Source organism: Macaca thibetana, chromosome 11 (genome assembly GCF_024542745.1).
Source record: "Macaca thibetana thibetana isolate TM-01 chromosome 11, ASM2454274v1, whole genome shotgun sequence".
Lineage (NCBI taxonomy): Eukaryota > Metazoa > Chordata > Mammalia > Primates > Cercopithecidae > Macaca > Macaca thibetana.
The window spans coordinates 10,537,906-10,561,733 of NC_065588.1; the positions used below are offsets into that span (position 1 = coordinate 10,537,906).

The following is a 23,828-nucleotide window of genomic DNA, read 5'->3' on the forward strand; positions in this document are numbered from 1 at the left end:
AAGGGAATTGTGTGGATATACTTAATTGGATATTGGATACTGAATAGTGTATTAATGATAAAGTTTCCAACATTGAGATAAATATTTGTATTAGAATTTGGGGAGCAGATACAGGCTAATTGGTAAATAAAATAGAGAGTAATCTCACTTTGTTTGTACTGGTATAATAAAATATCGCAAACCAAGCAATTTATTAACCATATAGATATATTACGCACAGTTCAGAGAGCAGGGAGGTCCAAGATCAAAGTGCCAGCAGGTTTGTTGTAAATTGTATTAAATTAACAAGTTTCTGTGTGGAAAGTAAACAATGAAAATGTCTATTATGAAAACACAAGGGAACAACAGAGTTTAAACACTTGGTAGTGTTCAATTAGAATGTAATAAAAATTAAGTTATAATTAATACCTGTGCTTATATATTTCCATACAAATAAAATACATAAGGATAATATTTTAGATATTCATTATATTAAGTATAAAGTATTTGAATATAAAAGCAAAGCATGTATATATTCAGTAATAGCTGTTGTCTTTATGAGACATTCCTTTCATGTAAGCATAAAGAAAAATGAATATAAAAGTAGAGCTACCATGTGATCCGGCAATCCCACTCCCTGGTATATACCCAAAAGAAAGAAAATCAGTATATCTGAGGGATAGCTGTACTCCCATGTTTGCCGCAGCACTGTTCACAATAGCGAAGATCTGGAAGCTACATGAGTGTCCATTAACAGATGAATGGACAAAGAAAATGTTGTATATATAAACAATGGACTAATATTCAGCCATAAAAAGAATGAGACCCTGTCATCTGCTACAACATGAATGGAACCAGGGGTCATTATGTTCAGTAAAATAAGCCAGTCACAGAAAGACAATCATCACATGCTCTCACTTACTTGTGGGATTTAAACACCACAACAATTGAACTCATGGAGAGAGAGACTAGAAGGATGGTTACCAAAGATTGAGAAGGATAACAGAAGGGTAGTAGTAGGGAGGTGAAAACGCTTAATTAATGGCTATAAAAATATTTAGAAAAGATGAATAAGACCTAGTGTTTGATAGCACAACAGGGTCACTATAGTCAATAATAATTTAATTGTACATTTTAAAATAACTAAAGAGTATAATTAGATTGTAACATAAAGGATAAATCCTTAGGGAGATGGATACACCATTTTTACATGATGTCATTATTATGCATTGCACGTATGTCTCAAAACAACTCATGTGCCCAAGAAACATATACACCTACTATGTACTCACTGAAATTAAAACTGAAATATTTAAAAAAGAAAAGATGAAGATAAAATATTTACAAACATATACCATATCTCACAAACTGGTAGAACACTATTACAGTTAATGTGCTGTCTTAATATAAGGCAAGCCCTTTACTGGAATTGAAGAAGCATGCTTCATAATGTTAGATTAACTTTCTAAACCACTAGTAATATACATTTTTATCATTGCATGTACCTAATGATACAAGTTCAACATATGATTGAAGAAAGTGAATAAGTAAACAATCATAAACGGGATTTTACACACTTTTCTCTCAGTGCTTAACACATAAACAGACCAGGGAGCCTATAGAAAGATTAGAACTAGACAAGTAGTTATCACTCATAGGCACACACTCACACATATGTAGCATACTCACATATTTAATTTCACGTATTTTTCCCAAATACACTATAATCTCATAACTCTAAGCATATAAGTAAAAAATATAGGACTACGATTTCAACGTAGTACCACTAGCTAAGCTTGGCCAGTGGACAGTTAAAAAATAAATATTCTAGTTCAACGTTAATTAATACAAAATAAATATCATGTAAAACCAGTTTCTCAGCACACTAGCCACATCTTGGTATACAAAGATGAAGAATATTTCCAGCTTCACAGAAAATGTTCTAACTACAGTTTACCTACGATAGAAGTCAGTAAAAAATATCTGCCAACCTTACATGGTTTTAAATTCAGTAATACATGTCTAAATAACATATGGGTGGAAGAAATTCTCAAAATGAATGGTCACAATTTTTATATGAATTATAAGGAAAATAGAAGAGAAGAGAACTCTTTCTTGTAAAAACTGATTGTCCTCAATGTATATATATTACAAAAGATGACCTAAAAATTAAATTAACTGGAATGCACTAAAATAAAAATAGAAAAGCTAAAATTAAATACAAGTGATGTATAAGAAAAAAATGAATAAACAGTAAAAAGTCACGATAAAGAATATTACAGTAGAGAGAACAGCAAGGCCAAAGGTATTTTCAATGAAAATGCTTTTAAAATTTGATGAAAGACTACCAGAAATATACACCTACTAATATATCCACAAAAATAACAAATTTAACATTTTAAAAAATTGATATGGGCCGGGCACAGTGATGCCTCCCAAAGTGCTGGGACTATAGGCTTGAGCCACCACAACTGGCCTATTTCTAGATTAAATGTGGAAATGCCATAATGTTATTTAAAGTTATTTAGAGGCAATAAAACTATATTTTCCTTACATTTTAATGTCTATATGAAATAGAAAATTCATAAATACTCTTTGCCAAATGCAGCACCTCAGATAGAATTCTGAGTATATCCCACATGTATCTAAGAAATTCAGTTTAGACATAAACTTTCCTACAAAAACAGTCTGCAAACTCAGATGACATTACTAGTGAATTATAACATTTAAAAATAAAGCAGTACTCTCACCAAATGCTTCCAGGTTACAGAAAAATGGAAATTCTTCCTGAGATAGCCTTGATACCAAAACTTTTCAAGTTTATAGCTATGAACAAAAACATGGTGAAATATCCTTGTGAACATGGATGAAGAAATAAATCTTACCCTACATAAAATAGATATCCAATTTTTTTTTTTTTTTTTTTGAGACAGAGACTCCCTCTGTGGCCAGGTTGGAGTGCAGTTGTGTGCTCTCGGCTCACTGCAACCTCGGACCCCCAGTTTAAAGTGATTCTCCTGCCTCAGCCTATAGGTGCTATAGGTGTGCACCACCACGCCCAGCTAATTTTTGTATTTTTAGTACAGATGGGGTTTCAGCATGTTGGCCAGGATGGTCTCGATCGTTTGACCTCGTGATCGGCCCACCTCAGCCTCCCAAAGTGAAGGATTCCAGACGTGATCCACCGCACCCAGCCAGCACTGATATTTTATGAGGCAAATATGCAATGATCATCATAGATTTATTTCAGAAACAAAGGCTGGTTTAACGTTTGAAAAAATAAAAGTAGTTTATAAAATGTTATATAAACAAAACATATATCATTCCAACTGATACAAATTAGTAAAATGGTACAATTGATAAAATCTATTAGAAAATGAGAATATTATAAAACTGCTTTGAAATGAGATAGGATGAAGAAAACTATCAAGATTTGTAAATATGAATAACATGTTGAAGTATTTTTTGCCAAAACCAGAAAACGATACATATGATACACACAGAACTTTGATTGCACTTTCTATTCAACTATGGGTATAAAACCCTAGCCAGTGAAAATAAATGAAAATAAAACTAAGTTATAGCACATGGATTTAAAAAAATAAAAGTGTGATGATTTGCAGATAAAATGTTCTTTATATAGAACACCCAGAAAAAAATCAATAGTTGACATAATAGATTTAAATATATAAAATCAGTGTAATAAGTAAATATAAAATAAAAATGCAGATATCAGTTGTATTTCTATTTGTAACAACAAAAATTACTAAAGGGAATTTTAGAATCAGGATGCCATTTACAAAAGCATGAATATAAAATACCTACATTTCTGTATGACTTCAATCGCACAAAATACAAAATACGATAGAGAGAAATTAAAGATAACACAGTACATTGAAGGAAGGAAACACTTTATATTGATTAGAAAAGTCAATATTATAAAGAAGCTCATCTTTGAAAATTAGAGAATAAATGCAGTCACAAACGATCCCATGAGAGGCTCTTTTTTTTCCTGATAGCTTTATTGAAGTGTCATGTACAAAGCATAAATTTCATCCACTTAAAATGATTAAAAATCAATGATGTTTAGTATATTCACAGAGTTACAACCATCACCACTATTGGAATTTAGAAAGTTTTCATCACGACACAAAGAACGTTCTATCAATTAGTGATCACCTCCTATTTCCACCTCCCTTAGGCATTGGCAACCACTATTCTACTTTCTGTCTCCATGGGTTTGACTGTTCTTGATACTTCATAGAAACTGACTCATATAACATGCAACTTTTAGAAAGGCTGAATACCACAAATATCATGTTGTGCAAAATGAGCCCGACACAAATGCTGGGATATCTGTACTTTAGTAATTGTGTGTATCCTACTTCAATAATTGACTTAGAATTTTCTTATTAGAGCAAATAATGTAATTCATTTCAAGATTTATGCAATCATAATATTATTCCTATTTTGAGAAATATAAAATTTATCTGATGCACTGCAAACGCAAATGCTTTACTTCTAAAGCTTATGCTTACAATGATATATTACTGTAGATTCACACTGGTTTGATTTGAGTCCACGTGCATGTAGCATTGCACAGTTGTGTTCAGCATTATCGGAGTTTTTTATCCTGCAATGGGAGAAAAATCCATATTCTGTTACATTTTAAGCAAATGATTCATGAGACAAAAGCATTTTCTATGTAGTGTAAGAAAAGAATTTTATGGAAAATGGTAATTAAATTTCTCATAATATTAGTAAGAGTCATTATTCTGAACACTCAATAGCATGGTTCCCCTTCATCCACGGGGGATATGTTTCAACCCCAGTGGATGCCTGAAACAGCAGATAGTACAGAACCTATAGAGAGATTATGTTTTCTCTACACATTCGTAACTACGATAAAGTTTAATTTCTAAATTAGGCACAATAAGAGATTGACAACAATAACTACTAATAAAAAAATTATAGCAATATGCCAACAGCACTACTATTGTGCTTTGAGGATATTCTTAAGGAAAATAGTAAGAGTGGCTTTTTAATAAAAACAAGCTCTGCAATTCCCTGGTAGTCCATCTCAAGCTTGTCCAACTGGCTGCCCACGGGCTGCATGTGACCCAGGACTGCTTTGAATGTGGCCCAACTTAAATACATAAACTTTCTTAAAACATTCTGTGATTTTTTTTTTTTTTTTTTTTTTTTTTAGCTCGTCAGCTATCATTAGTGTTAGTGTATTTTATGTGTGGCCCAATACTATTCTTCTTCCCATGTGGCCCAGAGAAGCCAAAGATTGGACGCCCCTGGTCCATCTCATAACCAAGAGGGTTACTAGCTGACTGACGAGCAATTGACATATAGGGACTACTATGGTCTATTGTAAAATAATTATGTCAACATTTCACTAACTTTCCACATCTTTCTTCATGTCAATGATTCCACATAAATTTATTCATATTAGTCTTCTGAATTTATCCTTTATATATTTTTTATATAGCACCGTACAAAACAACTTACTCATGTTTGAAAGTCAGACCGTTTATTGTCACCCATGGATGATGACTGCTGTTACGAAACACACCAATCCATGAGGAAGGTAAAATGGCAGTCAGAAATTTCTAAAAGAAAAGAAAGAATTTTCACTTAAATAATAATTATGAAAACATTATAAAGACAATATATTAAAGTTGAAAATCACTATTTGCAGTACCAAAAACTTTCATAAATGTTTATGATTTTGATATAAATGAACTCTTCAATGTTTATACTTAGTACTTTCATTCTTATTCTCATGTTAATAAAGACATCTTAATTCTTGCATTATAATAGTTACCCCAATTGACTGAAAAAACACAGGAAGGATTTAAATAAGTTTCCTGATACTGTGCATTCATTCCTCCAGATACTGTGACAAAATCAATCTATATTTGCACTATATGTCCCAGAGTTGGAGATTTAGAAGAGAAATGAGGCCGGGCGCGGTGGCTCAAGCCTGTAATCCCAGCACTTTGGGAGGCCGAGACGGGCGGATCACGAGGTCAGGACATCGAGACCATCCTGGCTAACACGGTGAAACCCCGTCTCTACTACAAAATACAAAAAAACTAGCCGGGCGAGGTGGCGGGCGCCTGTAGTCCCAGCTACTCGGGAGGCTGAGGCAGGAGAATGGCATAAACCTGGGAGACAGAGCTTGCAGTGAGCTGAGATCCGGCCACTGTACTCCAGCCTGGGTGACAGAGCGAGACTCCGTCTCAAAAAAAAAAAAGAGAAATGAGAGGTTGTCATTCAGAAATAAATGACATAGAAGCTACAGATTGTGTTTTCTGGGCAGCACACCATTCTTTAATTAGATAAGCCCTCACTTTTTTATCTGATTTGGTTTTGGTGGAATAACAGTGGTCCTGACCAGGTGGTGTAGACTCATCTCTCTCTGCTACTCCCTACTAAAAATAACTATTAAACTCTAGGATTAATGAAAGGCAAAAGCAATGGAGAACTCTGAAAGGTGGAAAGAGGAAAATGACATTGTCTGGGACCCTAGCATCAGGATTCAACAAAGTATCTGAGCGAGCATGTTAAGTTTCCCACCCGAGAGAAGAAGGTGACCTAGGCCTGCTGTTTCCCCACACCCAACCTGGCAACAGGAGGAGGCCCAGCAAAGCTCACTCCTGCTCTGTATTGAAGGGGAGTCCCCTCCACACCACCAGGCGAGGCTGGTACCACTGGCAAGGATGAGCTACCAGGAGACCTGCTATCAATACAGCCAGAGGAAGTGCTTCCTTCTCATTCCAAGAGACACCAGGGTGGATGTGGGTGAGGGGGATCAGCAAAGCCACCCCATGACTACCAGTGCACCACCCAGGGTCCTCTTTGTCCCTGAGGGCAGGAGACCCACTTCCCCATCCAGAGACAAGGACTGAATGGATTCTTAGTGTTCTTTGCACATAGTACAGCAGTGAACAGTAACATACTACTGATAACTGCAATAATATGGAGGAATTGCACAAATATCAGATAGGAGTGAAAAACACAGACATGAAATTCACACTGTATGATTCCCTTTATATAAATTCAAGAACAGGCAAATGCTATTTATAATATTAAAAGTCAGGCAGTGTTTTGGAGAGGAGTCAGGGTAAGTGATGAGTGTATACACAGGGGTGGAACTGCTAGAGCTGGAAACTTTTATTTCATGATCTGTCTTATATCGCATGAGTTCATGCACTTTGCAATCAATCTGCATAATCAGATCATATCATTCCTGATAAAATTAGATGCAACATTTATTGTGTATTCAAAGTATTTATAGAAGCATGGTTTTCCTTGAAAACAAAAACTGAAAATAAAAGTACATTAGCAGTATATAACTTTAAACACATTATTAAGTCAATCAATTGAATATTACATAAACTTGAAAATATATAAGATAATTATATGTACACACACATGGATGTTTCCTACAAATGTATTATTCACTGAAAGAAGCTTTTCATAAAATGTTTGAAACATTTATATCTTACCATTTCTTCTTCATTATCTATAGAAAGCAGACTAGAGTTCTTTGAAGTACAGGCCAGCAAACTCTCTGCCCAAGTTCTTTTTTCCTTGCCAATGTAATAACAACTGTTGGAATATGTAATCCACTCCTCAGGACAATGGCCACAGTGACGTACTAAATAAAGATATGAATTACTATGCAGAACAATATGAATGTTTACATATGAAAATTCGTTTACATATTTGCAACAGTATAAACCTGTATGTGCTTAACATATTTATGCATCCTTACAGGCTTATAAATATATGTTTTTAAATAACCGAGTCAGTCATACACACATGCACAGACAAGGGTTAGCCTGTCATCCCTAATCGTGTTTCCATATAAAGCAAACCAATAAACAAAAATACACTCCACACATGTCTTGAACGTCACTGATACACAACTGCTTTTTTAGGATAGTAAAATTATTCATTTCATATCATCTCATAGCAGTAGGAAAGTTCTGTTAATTGGGAGAAAGAGGGTAGAATGATTTTAAGTGAGTATTTCTACTTATTGGAGAAAAGGAAATGCTGCCTTATAATCTTTGTTTATAAATATTTATGGCTGAATTTTATGGCTTATTTTCTGCAAAAATGCCACCATTCTTTTACATGCCTTAAACCAGACACAAAATATAAATTGTACTAATATCAGAACGTTGAAAATAAAAGTGTACCTTTCTGGGTTCTTGTATTCGGGAAAGAATTGTTCTGCTCCAGGATTGTAATAGAAAAATTAAAATGAGTTTTATAAAAACTAATATCTAGATAAACCATAATGAATTTAGTTTCTTACTTTGAAACTTTGTGTGTTATTTAAAATGGGGACAATCTTTAATAAAATTCACTTTTTCTATAAAAATAAATGAATAGATCTTCGAAAGAAATATTTTTAAAGACTTTAGCACTAAACTTCACCATCTCTTGTGGTATTTGACGTAACCACTTTCAAAAATTAATTCTTTTTTCTAAATACTTTTCTCCTATAGCATGCATTTGAATTATGAATTCAGAAAATACATTGTATGTGTATGTGTGTATATATATATATAGATAGGTTACACACACACAAAAATAAACACATATTCTCTACAATGATTTTGTTATTTATGTTGTGAAAAATTCAGAATAACCATATTACTTTTGGGTCCAAATTATACTAATATCTGAACGTTGAAAATAAAAATGTACCTTTCTGCGTTCTTGTATTCAGGGAAGAATTGCTCTGCTCCGGGACTGTAATAGAAAAATTAAAATGATTTTTGTAAAAACTAATACCTAGATAAACAATAATGGGTTTAGTTTCTTACTTTGAAACTTTGTGTGTTATTTAAAATGGGGACAATCTTTAATGAAATTAACTTTTTCTATAAAAAATAAATGAAGTAATAGATCTCTGAAATAAACATTACAATGAGAGTTCTATTCTTCAACAGTATGAAATATTTTGAGGCACTTCCAAGCATTAAAGTAAAACTTTCCCATCTAATCTTTCAAGAATGTGCTTACAAGGAATAAGAACCACTGTTTTTAACACAGTGGCCATCAGGACAATGCAAATGATTCCCAGGACCTCAGCAGTGAGCTTCTCTGGAGGTGGCAGTAAACCTGCAGGGAGAGAAACAGAGGCACTGAGAGAGGGGAGATAGAGAGTTGATTAGGATTCCATACTAGAGAACCCACATGCACAGGGAAACATAATGATAACCTCTGGCCTCTAAATCTACATCTACTCTGGTAATCTTTCTCTCAGAATATACCAGTTCATTTTCAGGAAACATAATGTTCCATGAGTGGATCGCCGATTACGGTTGAACAATGCCTGAATAAAATTAGTCTTCTGATGTCATATTAGAATATTAGATCCCAATTATGAACTCTGATTCTCACAAGTGCAAAATATTCCCTAATCTTTCCCCACCCTTCTGCACTCAACTGTACGTCCTAGAACAATAATATCGAAGATCTATTTAATGTGTTACCTTGGCAGTCATATATTTGATCAATCCCTTGATGATTCACAGAAGGATTTTGAAGGTTTAATTCTACTTGGAATATTTCCTGTTCGGTTCCTGAAATGGAGCTTTTATTGCCTTTTGGTTTCCTTTGCTGCCTCTTTGGATCCTGGGCCAGACTCACTTCTGAGAAGGTTCCTCTTTGTTTATTCATCTCTGCAGCTGTGTGATGTCAGGGACTGTGCTCTACGATAACTGTACTTAAGAAGCTATAAACGGTGTATATTTTGATAGGATCCCTGGTATAGGCAATTTGCATATGTTGGGTCTGAGCAGTAATGTTTACTTTGCTGTTAACCAATGTAAAATTCTGGTACTAATTTCCTAAAGCTTTAAGCAAAAATCACATGATACAATTGGTATTTTTTTAGAGATATTCTGTATTTGACATAATATTACTAGTGGAAACAATAAAAACATTAAACCTGTGAGAAATAGGAAGTTCATGAAAAAAATTTGTATTAAATTAAGTTTAAATTCTTCAAAAATATTTAGCACCAATAGAATGCATACGTTAACAATTAAAATACTGTATTTAGAAATACAAATACACTATTTCTTATGATAGTTTTAAGATTCCCTGATGGTTAAGCATATTGTGCCATAAGATAAAATAGTTCTGTTAGCATATAGAGTAACTTCTTATACTAAAAATTCATTTTTTAAAAGGACATGAGGTATTGTCAAATGATTTTTTTACTAAATTAGGAAATTGGAAAATTCATTAAGATTTTAAAAATATATCTTATATCTTGTAAAACAGTACATTACTCTATGCATAAAGTAAATACTATTGAAAACAAAATGCATTTTTAAGTTGCTTCTTTTACACAAGAAATTGGTAATTGATTTAAGGACTTAAATTGGAAAACTTAAAATGATGAATAAACGTGTGGGCCATCTGTGGAAGAACAGTGTCCAATCAAACTTTCAGAAAGCTCCTATGGTTGTAGAAGTCAGTGAAGGTCGCTTTGGTTGTATAAGTAATTGTAATAGTTCAGATAATGTAATTTAATAATCTAGTCAATGAGCTCTGTAGTCAGTGAGACTACAATTAATTCTAGCTTTGCAAGTTATAATGGGTGACCTTTACTAAATTACTGCGTGTCTACTAACCTAGTTTACTAATCTACATTGGGAAAAATAATTTATAAAGTATACTACATGCAAAACTAAACACACAACCTGGGACATGTTAGCACTGAATATATAATATATATTTTGCCTATTTTTAACACAATTGCCATTTTATTATTTCTGATTGGCATTAGAGTGTGTAAAATAACTCATTAATTAGGCATCTCATGTCAGTGTGGTACATCTGTTTTGCCATGTTCGGTTCAATTGTTTCAGGTCTTCCAATTGTTTATAATTCAGGTCAGATGCATTTTATGGAAATGACTTCATCCTTGCTTTTATTAAAAATTAAAACTACTTTCATTAAATCCAGGTATGAGATTGAGAATTAATGTTTGACATTCACAATTTGAGGTATCCATTTTAAAAAAAATTTTTAGAGGTTGCTCTAAATGTAATATACAATTAAGCCAGTAAGGATTACAAAATCCAAAATGAATTGTTCATTGTCATGATGGTTATGGGTTTCACTCTGAATTACATTGATTGGCAAACCTATTATTATGTGTGCATCTACTTGAGTGATTCTCCACAGGCAATAACTCTAAGAAATTCTCAAACGTATTTTATATTTTGGCTCGTTTTTCACCTTGAATTATTCACATGAAGAGAGTTCTACCTTGATTTTACTCTATATAAACTTTATGTCAGGTGCATCACAGTCAGTATTTACAATCTTCTACTAAATGAGATGAGCAAGTAGAGAAACAGGGAGAGTAGCAACACATACCTTCTGTCACCAGAAAGCCACACGCCCTTCAGTGGAGAGGTCAGGTTACCTCCTAAAGACACAAACCTTATCTGTGATCTTCACAGACTGCCCTTTGAAGGGTCAGAGTGAGGCAAGAGTGGAAAAAGTAGATTCCTCGCCAATGTGTCACTCCAGATTTGAACAGGAAATTCTCACCCTAGGGCTATTTTGAATCAGTTTATCTCATCACACACTTTAGAGTATAGGAGACTTAGGGTGGCTAGTGTGTCATTTAGTTTGTCCATTTTCAAGTGCCTCTTAGAAATTATTTTTATAGTCGACAGGATGGGCGGAGAGCAGAGATTTGACCCATGGAGTTGATTGTTTCCTTCTCAGTCACAAACACCAAAATCTTGTAACTTTTTTAAAGTATCATAGATGTTTACTTTCTACCTTTAGACAAGCTGCCTAAAAGTTGGCATTATATACTTCTTTATCATACACCTCTATCACTGTTATCATACTAAAAAATTTAAATAATCTTATCAATCGGAATTTAATGTACTTGTCACTGTTTTCAGAAAATGCTACGTTTTCAACTTTACTGTAACTGACATGAATTTTCAAACTTATCTTCTTGATTTCTTTGCCGTAGTTCTTAAAATTCCCTCATTCATTTTTCTTCTTTATGTAAGTTAACCAGATTCCTCTGATTAAAATAAATGTCTCTTGAAAGAATAAAATATTAAACAATACTGAACTATATCTTTATGCCAGAGACTGATCTAATAAAAAACTACCTACAATATTGTTCACCGATTCCTTCTCTAATCATGACTTATTGTCTCCATTTTAATAGAAATATTTGTTGTAAATGATTAAAGCTTAAGTTAAACTAAGTAGGGAGGTAAAAGCAATTTTTAAGATATCACCTACTTAAAAATGGGGAGGACAGAAAACAGAGATTTTTTAAAACATAAGTAAAATGATACATGAGTGCCGGGGTGTGGTAGCTCATGTCAGTGATCCCAGGATCCAGAATCACTGGAGCTCAGGAGTTTGAGGTCAGCATGATACACAGGATGAAACCCCATCTCTTCAAAACAAACAAACAAACAAAATTAGCCGAGGATGCTGGTGTTTGCTTGTAGTCCCAGCTGCATTGGAGGCTGAGACTGGAGATCGCTTGAGCCCTGGAGGTCAAGGCTGTAGTGAACTGAGTTAGTGTCACTGCACTGCAGCCTGGCTGACAGAGCCAGACCTTGTCTCAAAAATAAGTAAACAAAAATTTAAAAAAAAAATGGTATACGAATATCAGGAAAAAAACTATAAATTATCTAGTCGTATTAAATAAAATCTTTTCATCATTTATTTTCTATCAAGAAAAGGGTGAATGTTTATGCATAATTCTATTGCCCAGGCTGGAGTACAGTGGTGCCATCTCAGCTCACTGCAACCTCCACCTGCTGGGCTCAAGTGATTCTCCTGCCTCAGCCTCCCGAGTAGCTGGGATTACAGGTGTGCACTAGCATGCCTAGCTAATTTTTTGTATTTTTAGTAGACGAGGTTTCACCGTGTTAGCCAGGATGGTCTCAATCTCCTGACCTCGTTATCCATCTGCCTCAGCCTTCCAAAGTGCTGGGATTACAGGCATGAGCCACTGTGCCTGGCCATTCTCTGAAATCTAAAAAGTTGAAATTTAAATCTATATTTATTTCTTTGCACTGAGAATTATTATTTGCCCTTCCATCAGAATGGCTAATGTTGGTAGGTGTATATGTTTTTCTGTAAAATATATTGTAATATATTTTCACAAAATAAATTAATAATGTTATATGCATATATGCTTGTGTTTATATTGTATCTATTTCTACAAGTACATTTTTTATATGTACATTTTATTACATTTTCATTAACTAGGTTTTTTCTGTTAGTCATATTATGGAATTAAAACAGTAAAATCATTCACTAAGGATGCCACATAACATAACATATCATTCACTAATGTTTTCTGTTTCAGTTTGAAATACTGATGTCTACTACTGCTACAAACATCCACTTGGAGTTTTCCATTAAATAGTGTTATACTGTTATTGTTTGCTTAATGACAGGGATACTTCTGAGGAATGTGTCTGTAGGCAATTTCATCCCTGAGTCAACACCATAGAGTGTATTTACATAAACCTAGATGGTACAGCTACTACACACCTATGTTATATGGGATAGCCTATTGCTCCAAGGATACAAACCTGTACAACATGTTACTGTAGTGAATAACGTAAGCAATAAACAGAATGATAATTTTTGTTTATCTAATCATATATAAACATAAAAAAACAGTAAAATATCGTTTTAAAAAAAGGGGAAAAAATGGCATGCTTTTATAGGGCACTGACTATGAATGAAGCCTGTGGAAATGGCATTTTCCCTGGGTAAGTCAGTGAGTAAGTAGCAAGTGAAAGTCACGGTCTAGGATATTACAGCACACTACTGCAGGATTCATAAACTCTACACTAGGGTACACTATAGTTATGCAGCACGTTTTTTCTTTAGCTAATAATAAATTAGCTTACTGCAATTTTGCTGGTTTCTAAATTTTTCAATTTTTGAAAACTTTCTGCCTCTTTTTAAATATCCTTTATTTAAAAACAGAAATTGCACGGCCTTAAAAACTATTTTCTTTATATTCTTATTCTACAAGCTTTTTTCTATTTTTCATTTTAATTTTTCTTTTTAACCTTCTAAAAAAACTAACACAAACACACGCATTAGCCTAAGCCTACACAGTGTCATCCAGATCAATATCACTGTCATCCCCTCCACATCTTGTCCCACTGGGAGGTTCAGGGGCAATAACACATGTGCAGCCGTCCTCTCCTATGGTAACAAGGCCTTCTTCTGGAATTCCTCCTGCAGGACCTGCCCAAAGTTGATTTTCAGGTAACTGATTTTGCAGAAGTAAAAGGAGTACACTCTAAAATAATAATTAAAAGTACACTACGTTAAATACATAAACCAGTAACACTGTTTATGTATTATCATTATCAAATGTTATGTAGTATATGTAATTGTGTGTGCTATACTCTATTCCACTGGCAGCATGGTAATTTGTTTACATCAGCATCACCACAGACATGTGAATAATACACTGTACTGCAACTATTGCTATGACATCACTAAGTCATAGGAATTTTTCAGCTCCGTAATAATCTAATGGGACCACTATCTATGTGCAGTCTGTCATTGACCAAAACATTTTGTGCCATGTGACTGTATATCATGTTCTTTGTTAATCGAAATACAGGTTTCTACTGTTTGAGCATTTAATGTGAATGAAATTTATGCTTATACAAAGGCACAATAAATATATAAAAAGAAAACAAAAATTACACAAGATAACTGGAGTAATTAGAATTTACTGTATATGATGTGTACATATATATATGTTTATATGACCTAAATACACACACACACACAGAACTTACAATGATTAATATTAGGCGTCAACTGGATTGGATGGAAGGATGCCTAGATAGCTGCTAAAGTGTTGTTTCTGGCTGTATCTGTGACGGTGTTGGCAGAGGAGATTGATATTTGAGTCAGCGGACTGGGCGTAGACGACCCATCCTCAATGTGGGTGGGCACCATCCAATGGCTGCCAGAGCGAGTAGAACAAAGCAGCTAGAAGAAGGTGGGGTAAGCTGCCTTGCTGAGTGCTCGACTTTAATTTTTCTCCCGTGCTGGATGCTTCCTTCCAACCCTCCTGCCCTTGGACATCAGACTCCAAGTTCTTCAGCCTTTGGACTCTTGCAATTACACCAGTGGTTTTACAGGGGCTCCTGGGACTTCGGCCGCAGACTGAAGGCTGCACTTTTGGCTTCTCTGACTTTAAGGCTTCTAACTCAGACTGAGCCACTACTGGCTTCGTTCTTCCCCAGCTTGCAGATGGCCTATTGTGGGACTTTGCCTTGTGATTGTGTGAGCCAATTCTCCCTAATAAACCCCCTTTCATATATACACGTATCCTCTTAGTTCTGTCAGTCAGGAGAACCCTAATGCCGAACGTACATATGTATTACTGTGACTATTGCAAATAATGGCAATATCTGGTTTCCTATGGGTTATGGGTAAGTTGGAATTCAATAAGAACTGAAAATGTACTTTTAATGTAACATGAAATAATTTTCAATGAATTTAAGATATTAGAGTGAATTAGTTATTAATGAAAATAAAATTTAAATATCTTCAATAAATTAAACACAGATTCCCAATGAAAACTTGGATATTCAAAAAGAAGACTTAAAGGAATTACGTGGATATACCGAATTTGATATTGAATAGTGTATTAATGACAAAGTTTCCAACACTGAAATAAATATTTATATTAGAATTTGGGGAGCAGATACAGGCTAATTGGTAAACAAAATAGAGAGTAATCTTACTTTGTTTGTACTGGTATAATAAAATATCACAAACCAAGCAATGTATTAACCATACAGATATATTACTCACAGTTCAGAGAGCAGGGAGGCCCAAGATCAAAGTGCCAGCAGGTTTGGTGTAAATTGTATTAAATTAACAAGTTTGCATGTGGAAAGTAAACAATGAAAATATTTATTATGAAAACATAAGTGAACAACAGAGTTTAAACACTTGGTAATGTTCAATCAGAATGTAATAAAATTAAGTTATAATTAACACCTGTGGTTCTATATTTCAATACAAATAAAATACATAAGGATTATCTTTTAGAGATTGATAATTATATTAAGTATAGAGTAATTTGAAGGTAAAAGCAAAGAATGTATATATTCAGTAATAACTGTTGTCTTTATGAGACATTCCTTTCATGTAAGCATAAAGAAAAATGAATATGAAAGTAGAGCTACCATATGATCTGGCAATCCCACTCCCAAGTATATACGCAAAAGAAAGAAAATCAGTATATCTGAGGGATAGCTGTAATCCCATGTTTGTTGCAGTACTGTTCACGAGGGCAAGATGTGGAAGCTACCTGAGTGCCCATCCACAGAGGAATGGACAAAGAAAATGCAGTATATATAAACAATGGAGTAATATTCAGTCATAAAAAGAATGAGACCCTGTCATCTGCTACAACATGAATGGAACCAGGGGTCATTATGTTCAGTAAAATAAGCCAGTCACAGAAAGACAATCATCACATGCTCTCACTTACTTGTGGGATTTAAAAATCACAACAATTGAACTCATGGAGAGAGAGACTAGAAGGATGGTTACCAGAGATTGAGATGGATAGTGGAAGGGTAGTAGTATGGAGGTGAAAATGTTTAATTAATTTCTATAAAAATATTTACAAAGGATGAATGAGACCTAGTGTTTGATAGCACAACAGGGTCACTACAGTCGATAATAATTTAATTGTACATTTTAAAATAATTAAAGAGTATAATTAGATTGTAACACAAAGGATAAATCCTTAGGGAGATGGAAACACCATTTTTACATGATGACATTATTATGCATTGCACGTCTGTCTCAAAACAACTCATGTACCCAATAAATATATACACCTACTATGTACCCACTGAAATTAAAATTGAAATATTTAAAAAAGAAAAGATGAAGATAAAATATTTAAAAACATACCTTGCCCCACGAACTGGTAGAACACTATTACAGTTAATGTGCTGTCTTAATATAAGGCAAGCCCTTTACTGGAATTGAAGAAGCATGCTTCATAATGTTAGATTAACTTTCCAAACCACTAGTAATATACATTTTTATCATTGCATGTACCTAATGATACAAGTTCAACATATAATTGAAGAAAGTGAATGAGTAAACAATCATAAATGGGATTTTTAAACACTTTTCTCTCAGTGCTTAACACATAAACAGGCCAGGGAGCCTATAGAAAGATTAGAACTAGACAAGTAGTTATCACTCATATGCACACACTCACACATATGTAGAATACTCACATATTTAATTTCACATATTTTTCTCAAATACACTATAAGCTCATAATTCTAAGCATATTAGTAAAAAATATAAGACTACGATTTCAATGTAGTGCCACTAGCCAAGCTTGGCCAGTGGACAGTTAAAAAATAGCTATTCTAACACAGCATTAATTAATACAAAATAAAGAACATGTAAAACCAGTTTCTCAGCACACTAGCCACATCTTTGTGTACAAAGATGAAGAATATTTCCAGCTTCATAGAAAATGTTCTAACTACAGTTTACCTACCACAGAAGTCAATAAAAAAATCTGCCAACCTTACATGGTTTTAAATTCAATAACACATGTCTAAATAACATATGGGTGAACGAAATTATCAAAGTGAATGGTCACAAATTTTATATGAATTATACGGAAAAAAGAAAGTCTTTCTTGTAAAAACTGATTGCCCTCAATGTACATATATTACAAAAGATGGCCTAAAAATTAAATTACCTGTGAATGCACTGAAATAAATTAAAAATAGAAAAGCTAAAATTAAATACAAGTAACGTATAAGAAAAAAATGAATAAACAGTAAACAATCACAATAAAGAATAATGTTACAATAGAGAGAAGAGAAAGGCCAAAGGTATTTTCATTGAAAATGTCTTTAAAGTTTGATGAAAGACTACTAAGAATATACACCTATTAACACATCCACAAAAATAATAAATTTAACATTTTAAAAAATTGATAAGGACTGGGCACAGTGATGCCTCCCAAAGTACTGGGATTATAGACTTGAGCCACCAGAACTGGCCTATTTCTAGATTAAACATGGAAATACCATTATGGTCTGTACAGTTATTTAGAGGCAATAAAAGTATATTTTTATTACATTTTAATGTCTATATGAAATAGAAAATTCATGAATACTCATTACCAAATGCAGTACCTCAAATAGAAATCTGAGTATATCCTACATGTATTAAAGAAACTCAGTTTAGACATAAACTTTCCTACAAAAATAGTCTACAAACAGATGGCATAACAGGGAATGATAACATTTAAAAATAAAGCAGTACTCTCAACAAATGCTTCCAGGTTATAGAAAAACAGAAATTCTTCCCGAGATAGCCTGGATACCGAACCTTTCAAGAATATAGTTATGAATAAAAACATGGTCAAATATCCTTGCGAACACGGATGAAGAAACAAATCTTACCCTACATAAAATACATCTGCACCGATTTTTTTTTTTTAAGACAGAGTCTCCTGTTGCCAGGTTGGAGTGCAGTTGTGCGCTCTCGGCTCACTGCAACCTCCCACCCCTGGTTTAAAGTGATTCTCCTGCCTCAGCCTCTCCAGCAGCTGGGACTATAGGTGTGAACCACCATGTCCAGCTAATTTTTGTATTTTTAGTACAGATGGGGTTTCAGCACGTTGGCCAGGATGGTCTCGATTTCTTGACCTTGTGATCCCCTTGCCTCAGCCTCCCAAATGGGTTGGATTACAGGCCTGAGCCACCACACCCAGCCAGCACTGATACTTTGATATTTTATGAGGGAAATATACAATGATCATCATGGATTTATTTCAGAAACAAAGGCGGGTTTAACATTTGAAAAAATAAAAGTAGTTTATAAAAAGTTATATAAACAAAACATATATCACTCCAACTGACACAAATTAATAAAAAATGTTACAATTGATAAAAATCTATTAGAAAATAGGAATATTACAAAACTGCTTCAATACGAGAAAAATAGAATGAAAAAGACACCAAGCTTTGTAAATATGAATAACATGTTGAAGTATTTTTTGCCAAAACCAGAAAACGATACATATGATACACACAGAACTTTGATTGTACCTTCTGTTCAACTATGGGTATAAAACCCTAGCCAGTGAAAATAAATGAAAATAAAACTAAGTTATAGCACAGGGATTAAAAAAATAAAAGTGTGATGATTTGCAGATAAATGCTCTTTATATAGAACATCCAGAAAAAATCAATAGTTGACATAATAGATTCAAATATATAAAATCAGTGGAATAAGTAGATATAAAATAAAAATGCAGACATCAATTGTATTTCTAACAACAAACATTACTAAAGAGAATTTTAGAATCAGGATGCCACTTACAAAAGCATGAATATAAAATACCTACATTTCTGTATGACTTCAATCCCCCAAAATACAAAATACAATAGAAGTTAAAGATAACACAGTATATTGAAGGAAACACTATGTCGATTAGAAAAGTGAATATTATAAACAAGCTAATCTTTGAAAATTAGAGAATAAATGCAGTCACAAACAATCCCACGAGAGGCTTTTTTTTTTCCTGATGGCTTTATTGAAGGGTCATGTACAAAGTATAAATTTCATCCACTTAAAATGATTAAAAATCAATGATGTTTAGTATATTCACAGAGTTACAACCATCACCACTACTGAAATTTAGAAAGTTTTCATCATGACAGAAAGAAACTTTCTATCAATTAGTGGTCATCTCCTATTTCCACCTCCCTTAGGCATTGGCAACCACTATTCTACTTTCTGTCTCCATGGGTTTGACTGTTCTTGATACTTCACAGAAACTGACTCATAAAACATGCAACTTTTAGAAAGGCTGAATACCATAAATATCATGTTGTGAAAAACGAGCCTGACACGAATGCTGGGATATCTGTACTTTAGTAATTGTGTGTATCCTACTTCAATAATTGACTTAGAATTTTCTTATTAGAGCAAATAACATAATTCATTTCAAGATTTATGCAATCATATTATTTCTATTTTAAGAAATATAAAATTTATCTGATGCACTGCAAATGCAAACGCTTTACTTCTAAAGCTTATGCTTACAATGATATATTTTTGAAGATCCACACTCGTCTGAAAAAAGTCCACGTACATGTAGCATTGCACAGTTATGTTCAGCATTATCTGACTCTTTTATCCTGTAATGGAAAGAAATCCATATTCTGTTACATTTTAGGCAAATGATTCATGAGACAAAAACATTTTCCATGTACTGTAAGAAAAGAACTTTATGGAAAAGGGCAATTAAATTTCTCATAATATTAGTAAGAGTCATTATTCTGAACACTCAATAGCGTGGTTCCCCTTCATCCACGGGTGATATGTTTCAAGACCCCAGTGGATGCCTGAAACGGCAGATAGTACAGAACCTATAGAGAGATTATGTTTTCTCTACACATTCATAACTATGATAAAGTATAATTTCTAAATTAGGCACAGTAAAAGATTGACAACAATAACTACCAATAAAAATTATAGCAATATGCCAACAGCACTACTACTGTGCTTTGAGGATATTCTTAAGAAAAAAGTAAGCATGGCTTTTTAATAAAAACAAGTTCTGCAATTCCCTGAGAGTCCATCTCAAGCTTGTCCAACTCGCTGCCCATGGGCCGCACGTGACCCAGGACAGCTTTGAATGCGGCCCAACACAAATACATAAACTTTCTGAAAACATTCTGAGATCTATATATATACATTTTTAGCTCGTCAGCTATCATTAGTGTTAGTGTATTTTATGTGTGGGCCAAGACTATTCTTCTTCTTCCAATGTGGCCCACAGAAGCCAAAGATTGGACACCCCTGGTCCATTTGATAACCAAGAGGGTTACTAGGTGACTAATCAGTGGGTAGACATTATGGACTACTATGATCTTTTGTAAAATATTTATGTCAACATTTCACTAACTTTCCACATCTTTCTTCATGTCAATGAGTCCACATATATTTATTCATATTATTCTTCTGAATTTACCATTTATATATATTTTTATATAGCACCATACAAAACAACTTACTCATGTTTGAAAGTCAAACCGTTGATTGTCACCCATGGATGATGACTGCTGTCACGAAACACATCAATCCATGAGGAAGATAAAATGGAGGTCAGAAATTTCTAAAAGAAAAGGAAGATTTTTCACTTAAATAATAATTATGAAAACATTATAAAAGCAATATATTAAAGTTGAAAACCACTATTTGCAGTACCAAAATTTTTCATAAATGTTTATAATTTTGATATAAATGAACTCTTCAACATTTATACTTAGTACTTTCATTCTTATTGTCATGTTAATAAGGACCTTTTAATTCTTGCATTATAATAGTGACCACAATTGACCAAATAAACCCAGGAAGGATTTAATAAGTTTAGTGATACTGCGCATTCATTCCTCCAGATACTGTGACTAAATCAATCTATTTTTGTACTGTATTTCCCAGAGTTGGAGATTTAGAAGAGAAATGAGAGGTTGTCATTCGGAAATAAATGACATAGAAGCTACAGATTGGGTTTTCTGGGCACCACACCATTCTTTAACTAGATAAGCCCTCACTTTTAACTGATTTGGTTTTGGTGGAATAACAGTGGTCCTGACCGGGTGGTGTAGACTCATCTCTCTCTGGTACTCCCGGCTAAAAACAATTATAACCCTGTGATTAATGAAAGATAAAAACAATGGAGAACTCTGAAAGGCGGAAAGAGATAGATGACATTGTCTGGGACCCTAGCATCAGGGATCAACAAAGTGTCCAAGCGAGCATGTGAAGTCCCCCATCCGACAGAAGAAGGTGACCTAGGCCTGCTGTTTCACCACACCCAACCTGGCAACAGGAGGAGGCCCAGCAAAGCTCACTCCTGCTCTGTATTGAAGGGGAGTCCCCTCCACAACACCAGGCGAGGCTGGTACCACTGGCGAGGATGAGCTACCAGGAGACCTGCTATCAATACAGCCAGAGGAAGTGCTTCCTTCTCATTCCAAGAGAAAGCAGGGTGGATGTGGGTGAGGGGGATCAGCAAAGCGACCCCATGACTACCAGTGCACCACCCAGGGTCCTCTTTGTCCCTGAGGGCAGGAGACCCACTTCCCCATCCAGAGACAAGGACTCAATGGATTCTTACTGTTCTTTGTACATAGTACAGCAGTGAACAGTAACATACTACTGATAACTGCAATAATATGGAAGAATTGCACAAATATCAGATAGGAGTGAAAAACACAGACATGAAATTCACATTGTATGATTCCCTTTATATAAATTCAAGAAGAGGCAAATGCTATTTATAATATTAAAAGTCAAGACAGTGTTTTGGAGAGGAGTCAGGGTAAGTGACGGGTGTACACACAGGGGTGGAACTGCTAGAGCTGGAAACTTTTATTTCATGATCTGACTTGTATCACATGAGTTCATGCACTTTGCAATCGATCTGCATGACCAGATCATATCATACCCGATAAAATTAGATGCAACATTTATTGTGTATTCAAAGTATTTATAGAAGTATGGTTTTCCTTGAAAACAAAAACTGATAATGAAAGTACATTAGCAGTATATAACTTTAAACACATTATTAAGTCAATCAATTGAATAATACATAAACTTGAAATTATATAAGATAAATACATGTACACACATATAGATGTTTACTACAAATGTATTATTCACTGAAAGAAGCTTTTCATAAAATCTTTGAAACATTTATATCTTACCATTTCTTCTTCATTATCTATAGAAAGCAGACTAGAATTCTTTGAAGTACAGGCCAGCAAACTCTCTGCCCAAGTTCTTTTTTCCTTGCCAATGTAATAACAACTTTTGGAATATGTAATCCACTCCTCAGGACAATGGCCACAGTGACGTACTAAATAAAGATATGAATTACTATGCAGAACAATATGAATGTTTACAAATGAAAATTCGTTTACATATTTGCAACAGTATAAACCTGTATGTGCTTAACATATTTATGCATCCTTACCGGCTTATAAATATATGTTTTTAATAACCGAGTCAGTCATACACACATGCACAGACAAGGGTTAGCCTCTCATCCCTAATTGTGTTCCCATATAAAGCAAACCAACAAACAAAAATACACTCTCCACATGTCTTGAACATCACTGATACACAACTGCTTTTTTAGGATAGTAAAATTATTCATTTCATATCATCTCATAGCAGTAGGAAACTTCTGTTAATTGGGAGAAAGAGGATAGAATGATTTTAAGTGAATATTTCTACTTATTGGAGAAAAGGAAATGCTGCCTTATAATCTTTGTTTATAAATATTTATGGCTGAATTTTGTGGCTTATTTTCTGCAAAAATGCCATTATTCTCTTACATGCCTTAAAACAGACACAAAATATAAATTGTACTAATATCAGAATGTTGAAAATAAATATGTACCTTTCTGGGTTCTTGTATTCGGGAAAGAATTGTTCTGTTCCAGGACTGTAATAGAAAAATTAAAATGAGTTTTATAAAAACTAATATCTAGATAAACCATAATGAGTTTACTTTCTTACTTTGAAACTTTGTGTGTTATTTAAAATGGGAACAATCTTTAATAAAATTAACTTTTCCTATAAGAATAAATGAATAGATCTTTGAAAGAAGCATTTTTAAAGACTTTAGTACAAAACTTCACCATCGCTTATAGTATTTGATGAAACCACTTTCAAAAATTAATTTGTTTTTCTAA

The 23,828-nt window shown here is 33.9% G+C and overlaps 1 protein-coding gene and 1 long non-coding RNA gene across 5 annotated transcripts in view; one reads left to right on the forward strand and one right to left on the reverse strand.

Annotated features, from left to right (window-relative positions):
- The window catches only part of LOC126931793 (NKG2-A/NKG2-B type II integral membrane protein), a 60,758-nt gene that overhangs the window by 15,024 nt on the left and 21,906 nt on the right, over nucleotides 1-23,828 (reverse strand). Inside the window, exons 1-6 of one of the 4 annotated variants that reach the window (XM_050750263.1) lie at nucleotides 9,504-9,863; nucleotides 9,031-9,129; nucleotides 8,713-8,757; nucleotides 7,500-7,651; nucleotides 5,497-5,597; nucleotides 3,994-4,612 (exon numbers count right to left, since the gene is read on the reverse strand). In XM_050750263.1, the coding sequence (XP_050606220.1) occupies nucleotides 4,501-4,612; nucleotides 5,497-5,597; nucleotides 7,500-7,651; nucleotides 8,713-8,757; nucleotides 9,031-9,129; nucleotides 9,504-9,690 (696 nt within the window). In that variant the 5' untranslated portion in view covers nucleotides 9,691-9,863 and the 3' untranslated portion in view covers nucleotides 3,994-4,500. Of the gene's footprint in view, nucleotides 1-3,993; nucleotides 4,613-5,496; nucleotides 5,598-7,499; nucleotides 7,652-8,712; nucleotides 8,758-9,030; nucleotides 9,130-9,503; nucleotides 9,864-19,438; nucleotides 20,262-21,140; nucleotides 21,242-22,835; nucleotides 22,988-23,533; nucleotides 23,579-23,828 lie in introns of those variants that run through there. The other 3 variants (XM_050750261.1, XM_050750265.1, XM_050750260.1) reach the window with 3 other exon arrangements.
- The window catches only part of LOC126931795 (uncharacterized), a 31,343-nt gene that overhangs the window by 6,285 nt on the left and 1,230 nt on the right, over nucleotides 1-23,828 (forward strand). The window contains exon 2 of the long non-coding RNA XR_007717928.1: nucleotides 9,559-9,620. This is a non-coding gene — a long non-coding RNA (uncharacterized LOC126931795). The remainder of the gene's footprint in view (nucleotides 1-9,558; nucleotides 9,621-23,828) is intronic.